A 13,135-nucleotide genomic window follows, 5' to 3' on the forward strand; every position below is an offset into this window, starting at 1 on the left:
AGTAGCTAGGAGCTACGTAGAGTAGTGTTTCTTGTAACTGAGCCTCTCTCTTTCTGCTTCTTTCTCCCTGCTTCTCTTGTTCTACTGATTACTCCTGACTCTGCTTCCCCTCAACCTCCTGGCTTCAATAAATGGATGGATGGATGGATGGATGGATGGATGGATGGATGGATGGATGGATGATAGATAACTATCTACTCACCTCTTTGGCTTCAGTTGATAAGTAGGTAGATAGGTAGGGAGGGAAGGAATCTATTATCTCATGTCTGCTGTTAACTACCTTCTGTGTTTTGTCTGCCTTTTATAAAGTATCCTGTGTATCTCACATTCTGATTCTCTGAGAGAGAATATCTTCTTAGAGAGAGTTCCCTATGAGAGTATCCCTATTGGGAATAATTCTGCCAGGCCACTTTTAAATTGCTTATTAAGCTTGAAGTGATTGCTTTTGGTTCAGGTGCCAAAATTCTGGTCTAACTTGTGGACAAGATGGTAGAGTAACATGATCTCTGCCTAAGGAAGTCTCCTCTGAGGTTCGTAAGGCCGGCTGACAGTCATGGTACTGTCTGGTAGAAGAGAACTGTAATATTTTGATAGTCTTTGCCCTGCCTGAAATACAGGTAACCCTATCACTAAGGCTAGCTCTAAAGATAGGAAATTATTGAGGCCATCAGCCTGAACACCATTGTGAACGGCTCATTATTTTCAATTTCCAAATGAAATTAAATGTCTTCTTTTCTTTCTCTCTGGACATTTAAAAGCATACAAATTTATTATAAATAAATCCATATATAGTTATGCTATAATAAAAGGACATTATCTTATTTAAATAGATAGTCCCAAACAGACTTTTTTTTTTAAGAGATCATGCCTTAACCAGTTTGGCTCAGTGGATAGAGCGTTGGCCTGCAGACTGAAAGGTCCCGGGTTCGATTCCAGTCAAGGGCGTGTATCTTGGTTGCGGGCACATCCCCAGTGGGAGGTGTGCAGGAGGCAGCTGATCGATGTTTCTCTCCCATCGATGTTTCTAACTCTATCCCTCTCCCTTCTTCTCTGTAAAAAATCAATAAAATATATATATATTTTTTTTTTTTTTAAGAAAGAGAGATCTCGCCCTGACCGGTTTGGCTCAGTGGATAGAGCGTTGGCCTGCGGACTGAAAGGTCCCAGGTTCAATTCCGGTCAAGGGCATGTACCTTGGTTGTGGCCACATCCCCAGTAGGAGGTGTGCAGAAGGCAGCTGATCGATGTTTCTCTCTCATTGATGTTTCTGACTCTCTATCCCTCTCTCTTCCTCTCTGTGAAAAATCAATAAAATATATTTTTTAAAAAAGAAAGAGAGATCTCATTCTTTCCTTTTCAGGCTTGGAATCAGATAGTCCTGTGTTAGATTCTGCTTCTGCCACTTACTAGCTCTTATCTTGGCCAAATTCATTCTCAGTTCTCAGTTTCTCATCTGCTTTTTTGTTTTGTTTTGTTTTGTTTTTAAATGATGATAATACTTATTGTCATCATAGAGTTACTAGAGGCCCGGTGCATGGATTCATGCATATTGAAAGGAAATTAATTAGAAGGTGGTCGGCGGAGTGGGACTAGGTGAAATGGGCCAGACACGCCCTGGAGCCAACCTCCCAAGGTCCCTCCCCGGCCGGCCGCACCTGGGGCAGCGCCGGGGCTCAAAGGGCATCTATCTGCAGAGTGAGCGGAGTCCCTCCAGCGGGCGAGGTCCCTTGGCCTGGCCTGTGAGGATTGGGCCGAAACCAGCAGTCCAATAACCCCCTATGGGTCCCAGAGTGCAAGAGGGCACTCTGCAAAGTTGCTGTTGCTCGGCAGCTCCTGCATTGAGCATCTGCCCCCTGGTGGTCAGTGCACATCATAGCTACCAGCTGGTCGGCTGGTTGGCCTGTTGCTTAGGCTTTTATATAGAGAGAGAGATTATTGTAAGGATAAACAAGGTGATATATGCTTGATACAGTGTCTATCACATGACAAAGACCTGAGAAGTTGCTGCAGTTTGTTGGTATTCTTATTACTGACTAAGGCATGGAATTAATTTCATTAAAATTATCTATCAGTGTGAATGATATTTCATTAAAAGAAACTATACTCTTTTCTATTTCTAAAGTATCTGTTAAGCACCTCCATTGGGAGTAGGGAGGAGAAGGATATTACACAAATCTAATAAAATATTTTTATTTTATCTCTATTTGTTTTTTATGAAACATACTTGACTTCCCCCCCACCCCCAGTTTATGTAAAATATTTGACATATTTACTGTTTTATCGTTGATTTCATCTTAGCTTATAGTATCTATGTGACAGTCTTCTCATTTCTGGATTCCCAAATGCAGGCTTTTTAGATATCCAAATAACTCCTCCTATACAGTGTCCTAGCTCTGAAAGACATTTCTCATGTTTTCTTATAACTCCAGACAGTTATTATTCTTTTTTTTACATTTTCTAGATTTGAAGAAAAGGCTCAAATGGATCCTCTTAGTGCTCTGAAATATTTACAAAACGATCTTTATATAACAGTGGATCATTCAGACCCAGAAGAGACAAAAGAGGTAAAGGTGTTAATAAACTTCAGAAATTGAGTTAAAAAAAAAAAAGTTTTTCCAACTTATATTTGCTGATTTTGCTCTTAGATGTTTAAAGAAAAATATGATGGTTCTAATATTAAAAATGACAGAGCAGATGAAATAATTAAATAGGCTTATTTTTATGTGATATAACATTCAAGTCACACACAAATCCATTTAGAATAGGATTATCAGGTACAAAGTTTTAATTTAGATATTAGTTTTATGCATTGGGAAGAAAATAGAAATTTTACGCCCATAGTCCCTTTTACGCAGGGATTACATAATGGTTCATTATAAACTTTTCTGTTGATACTCCGAAAGAAGAAAGAAAACTCCCCTTTTCTGTAGGGAGAAGGTGAAAAGAGGTTGATGGGAGTAGAATCCTTGCTGCCTTGATAGTTATGCAAATGTTGTATCAGGATAGCTTGACTATAGCTACTAACTTCACTTGTCAGTGGTCCCTAATTTTGAGAAATTAATAGCAGATCATTACTTTTCAGGTTGTTTTTGTTGTTGTAATCTAACATGGATGGAAGCAAAAGATCTAATATTATTATTTGTGTGAATATACTTGCAACAATTTTCATGGTTTTATAGCCTGTTTTACTACTAGCTTCTGAGATTCTTTTTGTCATATTTTCCTTTGGATGACTGTCCTTATTCAGAGTTCATCTAGCAACATCTGAACCATAATCCATTTTATCTTCCACTCACAGAATTGGTGCTAATTATATGTAGTTCTATTCCTTAAACTGTTTCTCTGTTAGCTGTTGCTTTGCTTTGGCTTTGTAATAGCAACATCAAGCAGTGCTTTTCTCTATTCAGCACAGGTTTCAGATTTAATATCGAATCACTTTCAGGCACTAGGTTCATTGTACTTTCAAGCAGTAGAGTCCGCCTATCCTTGGCAACAAAACAAAGAAATACTCTTTCATAGTTGCCTACTGTGAAAATAATTTCTATTTCTCTTACTTAGTATTGGTTACAACCCTTCATTAGATGGAGAATCATCAGGACATACTTTAGGGCAGGGGTCCTCAAACTACAGCCCGCAGGCCACATGCAAATACAAATATTGTATTTGTTCCCGTTTTGTTTTTTTACTTCAAAATAAGATATGTGCAGTGTGCATAGGAATTTGTTCATAGTTTTTTTTTTTAAACTATAGTCCGGCCCTCCAACGGTCTGAGGGAGAGTGAACTAGCCCCCTGTTTAAAAAGTTTGAGGACCCGTGCTTTAGGGGTCCTCAAACTTTTTAAGATAGCTAGTTGTTTTTCCTTGAATCTTCAGTCAATTCATGATACTGTTTTCTCCATAGTCTAAAATGGCTAGAACCTGGAAACATTAATTTTCCTCTAATTTTTAAAAAACCAAACCAAAATATTTCCAAGTAAATAATTTCAGCTGCAAGTAGGCCAAAGAAAACGGACAGTTTGTTCTTAATGCTAAGCTATTGGGAAAACCAGGACAGGGAGTTATCCCAGATTCAAACAGAGCAATTTTTAAAATTTTGGTAGTGGATTTCTCTTTGTCTCCTTTCTTTAATAGTCTCAAATTATGATTTTGTATGCCACAGACGTCCACTCTATTTTTTAAAAGTTTTATCTATTAAGAGTTTAGCCCTAGTAGAAGTTAGTTAAAATGATGTTGTGCATGTGTTTTTCAGCATCCGAATCACTTCAGAAACTTTTTCAAAACAATACCCTCACCCTAAGATATTCCTCTGTCCAATCTTATGTAACAGAAAACTGAAAACATCCTGACATTGATCTTTTGTAAGATTATTATTTTTTTATTTTTTTATTTTTAATGATTTCAGAGAGGAAGGGAGAGGGAGAGAGAGAAACATCAATGATGAGAGAGAACCACTGATCGGCTGCCTCCTGTATGTCCCCCACTGGGGATAGAGCCCACAACCCAGGCATGTGACCTTGACCAGAATCGGACCCAGGACCCTTCAGTCCACGGGCTGACGTTCTATCCACTGAGCCAAACCGGCTAGGGCGATTATTATTTATTTATTTATTTATTTTTATTTTTTTTTATTGCTTAAAGTATTACAAAGGGTATTACATATGTGTCCATTTTATCCCCCCGCCCTAGACAGTCTATTATTATTTTTTTAATGTGTGAATGGATTTTGTTTTGGAGAAGAAATCTCTTGATGATGGTTCTAGTATATACACTTACAATATTTTTAGTAAGCTATATAGGTCTTCATTTTCCTTTTAAGAAATCATTCCACTTATCAAGAAAGGCCTTAATGCTATCCAATACTTGCTGTATGTAGTAGTTTATTTTTGTTCCCTATGTACACTTTATAAAATTTCCACCAAATTAAGTTGTTATACAGCAACTAAAAGTGGTTTTTAGAATTTTCTTTTGGGGGGGTGTTTATCATCATGAAGGTGATCATCATGTTATTGGGGAAATAGTGGTTATATACCAAATGGTTCGTTGCTTTTGTCCAGTCTCCAGAACATGGTTCTAAATTAGTGATGAGCTTCTAGTAAAGATTATGAAAATGACATTCCCCTCCCCCAAGGAAAGACCCAAGAAAAGGATGCCTAAATTAATTCCATCATTCAGAGGATTCTATAATAGAGAAAAAAAAACAAAAACAAGAAAAGCAAGTTTTAGCTAGTATTGCACATTATTTATTAAGAAAATTTCTGCTGAACTTCCAGAGTACTGGCGTCATTAATTTAACAGATGTGTGTTGAGTCCCTTCAGTATGCCAGGCATTCTTCTAGGTACAAGAGGAATAAAAAGGTAAAGGAAGATCAGAATGCAATGGGGTGAGAAATGGGCAGTTGCTGTATTAAATAGGATGATTATAACAGACCTCATTTAGAAAGGAGATTTTCACAAAGACTTGAAGAATATGAGGAAGTGATCTAACACAATAATTTGGCTAAGGGAGGGCTAGAACAAAGAACCAAGGCTAAGTGCATTCTGACTTTGTTTAGGAGAACAGCGAGGAGGCCGTTGTGGCTGTAGTAGAGGTGAGATGGGTAAGTGGTCAGAGATGAGGTCAGAGAGGTAAGAGCAGGAATTGGAGATTGTGAATGATTTAGTAAGCCATTGCTGGAACTTTGGCTTTTACTCTGAATGAATAAAAAGCTAGTTCAGAGTACTGTGCAGAGGAGTGATATAATCTGCTCTATATTTTACATCACTCTATTGTATTGAGGATAGATGAAGGAAGGAGAATGAGGATTCAGGCAGAGAGACTCATGGGGGAGATTGTAGAAATCTAAGCAAGAGTTTGTAGAAATCTAAGCAAGTGGTTATTGTAGCTCAGACCCAAGTAGTAGTCGTAGAATTAGTGAGAAATGAAGTAGATCGGATTCTCAATATATTAAAAGATAGAACTAACAGAATTTTATGATGGATTGGACATAGGATTTGGAATAAATGACTCCAAAGTTTTTCACCTGAGTGAATGAAGTTATCAACCAAATGAAAATGCACTGGGTAGATCTGGTTTGTGGTGGTGGGTGGGGACTCCTGACCGGGATCAGGAATTTAATGTTGGGTATGTTCAGTTTGAGATGTCTATGAAACAGCCAACTTGAGATGTTGAAGTGGTAGTTAGATATTCAAGTCTGAATTTGGAGGAGAGGTCTGCATTTACTCAGATTGTATATCACTTGGTACCTGTTAAAATCCTAGACCCATAATTTAATAACATTATTTAAACAACAGGGTTTCCCCCGCCCCTCCTATCCTTCTGTATGTAGAGCCAATAAACCTTAGATGTTAGAAAAGGGAATTAACCCTCAAAATAAGTAGAAGATGGGAAATTAGTAAAATAGAAATAAATAATAGAAAAGATTTCAAAAGTGAAAGGTTGGCTCTTTGAAAAGGTGAATAAAATAGGTAAGCCCCTGGGAAGATGGAAAAAAAGTGAAAACATAAATTATCAACATCACAAATGAAAAGAGGAAATCATTATAGACCCTACACACATTAAAAGGTAATAAGGAAACATTATTAATAACTTTGTCAACAAGTTGCTAATTGATGAAATGGACAAATTCCTTAAAAAACACAATTTAACAAAGCAGATACAAGAAGAATTAGAAAATCTTAAGGAACTTCATGTCAATTAGAGATTGAATTTGTAATTGAAAACTGACTAATAGTGAAAACTCTTCTACACATAGACTCTTAGAAACCAGAGGAAGACAGTATACTTTCTAAATTCTTTTATGAAGCTTAACTCTGATATAAAAACAACAAAGAGCCCTGGCCAGTATTGTTCCGTGGCTAGAGCATCTCTCTCACATGGATGTTTCCCTCTTTCTGTCTCTCACTTTCTCTTTCTCCTTCCTTCTCTTCCACTCTCTAAAAAATCAATGGAAAAAGTATCCGTTGAGTGAGGATTAAAAAACAAACAAAGATATTACAAGCAAAGAAAATCACAGACCAATACCTCTCATGAATACAGATGCAAAATTCTTTTTTTAAAAAATACTTTTAAAAAAATATTTATTTTACTGATTTTTTACAGAGAGGAAGGGAGAAAGATAGTTAGAAACATCGATGAGAGAGAAACATCGATCAGCTGCCTCTTGCACACTCCCCACTGGGGATGTGCCCACAACCAAGGTACATGCCCTTGACTGGAATCAAACCTGGGACCTTTGAGTCCACAGGCCGACGCTCTATCCACTGAGCCAAATCGGTTAGGGCAGATGCAAAATTCTTAATAAAATTTTAGCTATTTGAATCCATCAATATATAAAAAGTTTAATGCACAATGACCAAGTAGGGGCTTATCCTAGGACACAGGTTAGCTTCACATTTGAAAATCATTCATTCACCACATTGACAGAATAAAGGAAGAAAACCATAGATCATCTCAATAAATGAAGAAAGGGGCACTTGACAAGATTAAAAACCCATTCATGATAAAAAATTCTTAGCAAACTAGAAATAAAAAGAAGCTTTCTAAGTCTCATAAAGGGCATCTATGGAAAACGTGTCAACAGACACCCTCTATTTGCCATGTAAGAAAAAGAAATAAGCATGTAGATTGGAAAGGAATAAGTGAAATTGTTTGCACTTGTAGATGACATTTTGTGTACATAGAAAAGCCCATGCAGTCTGCAAAACAATAACAGAATTTAGCTAGGTTACAGAATGCAAGGCGTATAGGGGGAAAAGGAATTATTCTTATATTTCTTAGCAATGAACAATTAGAAGAGGAAATGTAAAAACCTGTTTATATTAATATCAAAAATAATTAAATATGTAGTTATAAGTCTGTTGTAAGAAGTTAAGACCTAAAATGGAGAGACCTATCATATTTATGGATTGAAAGACTAAAAATGGTTAAGATGCTCATTCTCCCCATACTGGTTTTTAATTTAATGTGGACCCTATAAACAAGCCAGCAAGCTTGGGTTTTGTCATTGTTAAAACCGACAAACTAATTCTAAAATTCATTTGGAAATTCATAAAGGTCCTGCACTACCCAAAACAATGTTGAAAAAACAAAAAGTTGGAGATCTCATACTACTTGATTTCAGAACTCTGTATTATGATAGACAGATCAGTAGAACAGAATAGAGTACAGAAATAGACCCACATCAATGGAATCCATTGATTTTTATTTTTATTTCTTTGACCAGGGTGCCAAGTACATTGGGGAAAGGAAAGTCTTTTTAACAGATGTGCTGATATCTCAACCCCTATCTCATATTTTATATAAAAATTTAAGATGGATTACAGATCTAAATATAAAACTCAAAACAATAAAAACTTCAAGAAGAGCCCTCGCCGGTTTGGCTCAGTCATAGAGCATCAACCTGTGGACTGAAGGGTCCCAGGTTCAGTTCTGATCAAGGGCACATGCCTGGGTTGTGAGCTAGATGCCCAGTAGGGGCGTACAGTGGGCAGCCAGTCGGTGATTCTCTCTCATTATTGATGTTTCTATTTCTCTCCCTCTCTCTTCCTCTCTGAAATTAATAATAAAAAAAACAACAACTATATATGTGTATGTATGTATGTGTGTGTGTATACACACACACACACACACACACTTCAAGAAGAAATTAGACTATCTTCACAACCTTGGGATAGATCAAAGATTTCTTGGACATGACGTAAAGCCACTAAATCATAAAAGAAAAAACTTGATAAATTGGACTTCAACAAAATTAAAATCTCAAAGACATTATTAAAAACTGGGTAAGCCACAGACTAAATGTTTGCAGTAGATATTTCTGACAGAGGATTGAGACCCAGCATATATAAAGAACTATATGTAGGGTGGGCAAAAGTAGGTTTACAGTTGTATGTGAATCAATTTATTCTTATTTATTATTATACTAGAGGCCTGATGCACGAAATTCGTGCAAGGGTGGGCCTTCCTTCTCCCGGCTGCCGGCACCAGCTTCCCTCTGGCACCCAGGACCCGGGCTTCCCTCTGGCCACTTTTAGTCTGCTTTTAGTCTGGAAGGATGTCCAGTCTAATTAGCATATTATGCTTTTATTATTATAGATTATTTACTTGTATTACAGCTGTAATTCATAACAATGTAATTGTACATGGGCATGGAATACCAGTCTACCTTATAATTTAGGAATGGCCTCTGCATAATAAGCATACTTTTTTTTCCTCAGAGTTCAATTTGCACAGCAGAGTGTTTTTCAGTAGCATGTGTTTATTTTTGAAATGAGAATGTGTATGTACTAAGAATTAATATCTGTTCAAGACACCAGTCTATCCATATGTGATAGACTATCTCACATTGGAGAAAGTAATTTTCTGTTTTATTTCAGTTGACCAGTTATTTGCTAATAAATACATATTTTAATAAAATTTTCAAATAAAATAATTCCAGAACTTGGTTCAGTATTTTGGAAAATAATGAGCAATCCAGTAGAAAAGTCAGTATATTCTTTTACCTAAATATGGTGTTCTTCTTGCCACTCATTGGTAAATAGACTTAAATGCAGAGGCATAGGGTGGCTAATGAATAGTCATAATTAGAGAAGTTATTTTTCTCTAATGTGCTTAGCTAATTTGCTTCTATTTTTCTTTTATAGTTTCAGCTCCTTGCTTCAGCTCTATTCAAATCTGGTTCAGATTTTACAGCTCTAGGTAAGTGTTCCTATGTAGTTTATTCAGCCAGGTGCCCTAGCATTTGGGAGGTTGGAGTTGGGGTTTTTTAAATGAAACATCAGGGGTCTAATGTTCATCTAAGCAGCGGAGCAGGCTTCGAGGTAGAATGCAGAATTTCTGATAACTTAGAGTTATCAGTCACCAGTTCATAAACAGTTTGCTTTTCCTTTTCCACCAATTGCTTCCTTAGTATATAAACAGATGACAATAGGAGCATGATCAAGATAATTTGTTATAGCATTGTTTTGGAATGCAGATTGTATTATTGATGTACTTACTATGAGATAACACTTCTTGGTTGAATGATTTTTCCTCTCAGTTTGTTCTTTGTGGTGTTGTGTGGTGTCAACAGAATGGTGATGGGGTATGGTGATAGGATAGGAAATGAAATAAATCTTTTGGGAGCAGAGAAAATAAATTATCTTTTTTCTGAAAATTGGAATTTTTGTATGCTGGCATCTTGATTGTTCAAGACAAATTCTACTTGAAACTCAGATGTTTCTTTTTTAAAAAATTGATTTTAGAGTGAGAGAAAAGGAGAGCGAGAAACAGCGATTTGTTGTTCCACTTATTTATACATTCATTGGTTGATTCTTGTATTTGCCCTAAGGATCAAACCTGCAACCTTAGTGTGTTGGGACTATGCTCAAACCAACTTAGTTACCTGCCAGGACAAAACTCAGTATTTCTTAAAGAAACCAAGACTGATGAATCTTAAACATCCATCTTCATTTAAGAGTACTCTCACTTAATATTAATAAATTATTAAAGTAAAGTAGACTGTAGTAAAGTGGGGAATTTGTAGCAGTTCCAGAACCCAGAGTTTTAAGTCAGGTGAATTTTCAAAGATCTTTTTGTAAGTCATTTTTATAGCTTAACTTTTCAGCAAGGTAGTAGCCTTTTGAAATATGGGAATTTCCAGCTTTTCTCTTGTCATTATAAGATGTAGTCACACACTAAATGCATATTAATCTCATCGGTGCCACTGCTATTATTGTGTGCCTTAGAGTTGAGCAACAACAGTATTGAAGTTTTCTAGTATATGTAATATAAATTCTTTATCTCTGGAATAAAGTAACACTTTGGGATATCAGTTTAATTTCTTTATTGTTTGTCCTTTTGTCTCTTAAAGGTGAACCATACCTCAAAGGAAAAAAATAAAGACCATATGTAATTCTGGTATTTTTCACTGGGATGGGAAAAAATAGCAGTGTTCCTTGGGGTGTTGCCCTTTCTTTTTCCACAATGGGTAATCAAGGCTTCTCTACTGATCAAGGCAACTGCAGTACGGAGGTCTGGTTCCCGAATACGTTGGGTTCCATAGGGCAAGACTGGGGAGACTGCTGCTGTATGACTCCAGTAGATTCTTCTAAAAATGTTGATAGTTGTTTGCATCTATTCCATACAGTGGGTGGGATACATAAAGGCTTTTAAAAAAGATGTTTTCAGGATGTTAAGAAATCTCAACCTTGTGATGGAAAATTTAGGAATAAGCATTATTTTAGAAATTCATGCCCTTATGAATTTTACCATTTGACCAGGTTTAGAGCTAAATGAATTGGGAGCCTGGCACATAGATATTCAGTTTGAATGAATATTTGCCTTGTTATATGTAGATAGTACAGTCCAGAGCTGTTATTTTTACTTTATCGATGGGCAGCATTAAAATGTCTCTGGCTGACTTATAGAACAAGAATTTCTTGGCAGTTATTTAAATATGTTAGGCTATTGTCAGCAAATATTTTACCTTTAGCTTAACTCCTTTCTTCTGTCTCTGCCCTGTTCACTGCCAGCTAATATATTTTGTTAGAAACAGTTTATTTTACTTGGATTTCAAACAAACCTCAAATGCTCTGAGAACAATACAAACACAATAGAAAAAATACAAAAAGAAAATTCCTGTGGAGTTTTGTTTCCTACTTTGTCTAAAGGGAGGCAGTATATTTAGTAGTTAAGAGATGAGTACATAGTATAGTGGTTCAGAGTTAGAATCTAGGTTTAGATATCAGCTCTGTCACTTGCTAATTTTAAAAGTGACCTTGAACAAGTCACCTTCTTAATCATTAATTTATTCATCTATAAAATGGAGGTAATGAGACTACTTACCTCATATTGTTGAGAGAAGTGAAATAATTATAGAAAACAGCAAAATAAAACACTTAGTAAGTGCTCAATTTAGGGTACTGTTATTAACTCCCTTAAAAATATAATCTTTGGCCCGGGCGGTGTGGTTGAAGGTCCAACAGTTCGATTCCTGGTAAGGGCACATGCCCAGGTTGTGGGCTCGATCCCCAGTAGGGGACATGCAGGAGAAAGCTGATCAATGATTCTCTCTCATCATTGATGTTTTTGTGTGTGTGGTTTTTTTTGTTTGTTTGTTTTTTGTTTTTTTAAAAATATATTTTATTGATTTTTTACAGAGAGGAAGGGAGAGAGATAGAGAGTTAGAAACATCGATGAGAGAGAAACATCCATCAGCTGCCTCCTGCACATCTCCTACTGGGGATATGCCCGCAACCCAGGTACATGCCCTTGACCGGAATCGAACCTGGGACCGTTCAGTCCGCAGGCCGACGCTCTATCCACTGAGCCAAACCGGTTTTGGCCATCATTGATGTTTTTATCTCTCTCCCTTCCTCTCTGATATCAATAAAAATATATTTTTTAAAAAATTTAAAAATGTATGTATAATCTTTGTATCATTGGTGAATTTGGATGAGGAGCAAATTCACATGGCATGCTAATTTTAATGAGAAATCTGATATATTAAAAACGAAAACTACTTTGCATAAAAATTGATGAACAAAAGTACCTTTTATAGGTTTCATTCCTACTTAGAGTTCCTGGTTTTTGTTCTCATTCATTTGCTGTCCAATTGTTTTACCTTTACTCCACATAGAATTGAAATCAAATGGGTTATTTCATGTACAGATGTGTGTGTGTATATATATTCTCTATATAATAAAAGGGTAATATGCAAATCGACCGAACCATGGAACAACTGGTTGCTACGATGCACACTGACCACCAGGGGGACAGATGCTCAACACAGAAGCTGACCCCTGGTGGTCATTATGCACCCACAGGGGGAGCGCTGCAAGTGCAGTGGCAGTGGTGGGAGCCTCTCCCACCTCCACAGCAGCGCCAAGGATGTCCAACTGACAGCTTAGGCCATCGCTCCCAGACTACAAGAGGGCTCAGGCCCAACTGAGGGACACACACCCCCCCCCCCGAGTGCATGAATTTCATGCACCGGGCCTCGTGTGTGTGTGTGTGTGTGTGTGTGTGTGTGTGTGTGTGTGTGTATCTTTAATGATAAATAAGCCAAATATTTCATTTTCTAAATCTTCTAAGAAGAAATTTGCTTCAGCCTAACTTTCTGGCTCCCTTCAGAATTAATCTAGTTTATCTTAATTTC

At 36.8% G+C, this 13,135-nt stretch overlaps 1 protein-coding gene across 2 annotated transcripts in view; it reads left to right on the forward strand.

Annotated features, from left to right (window-relative positions):
- MKLN1 (muskelin 1) overlaps positions 1-13,135 on the forward strand; it is a 159,223-nt gene that overhangs the window by 140,900 nt on the left and 5,188 nt on the right. For both annotated transcript variants that reach the window (XM_081102438.1, XM_081102437.1), the window contains exons 16-17: positions 2,462-2,564; positions 9,642-9,696. In XM_081102438.1, coding sequence (XP_080958564.1) covers positions 2,462-2,564; positions 9,642-9,696 — 158 coding nt within the window. The remainder of the gene's footprint in view (positions 1-2,461; positions 2,565-9,641; positions 9,697-13,135) is intronic.

The sequence above is a fragment of the Myotis nattereri genome (assembly GCF_964212035.1).
Source record: "Myotis nattereri genome assembly, chromosome: 11".
Taxonomy (NCBI): Eukaryota; Metazoa; Chordata; class Mammalia; order Chiroptera; family Vespertilionidae; genus Myotis; species Myotis nattereri.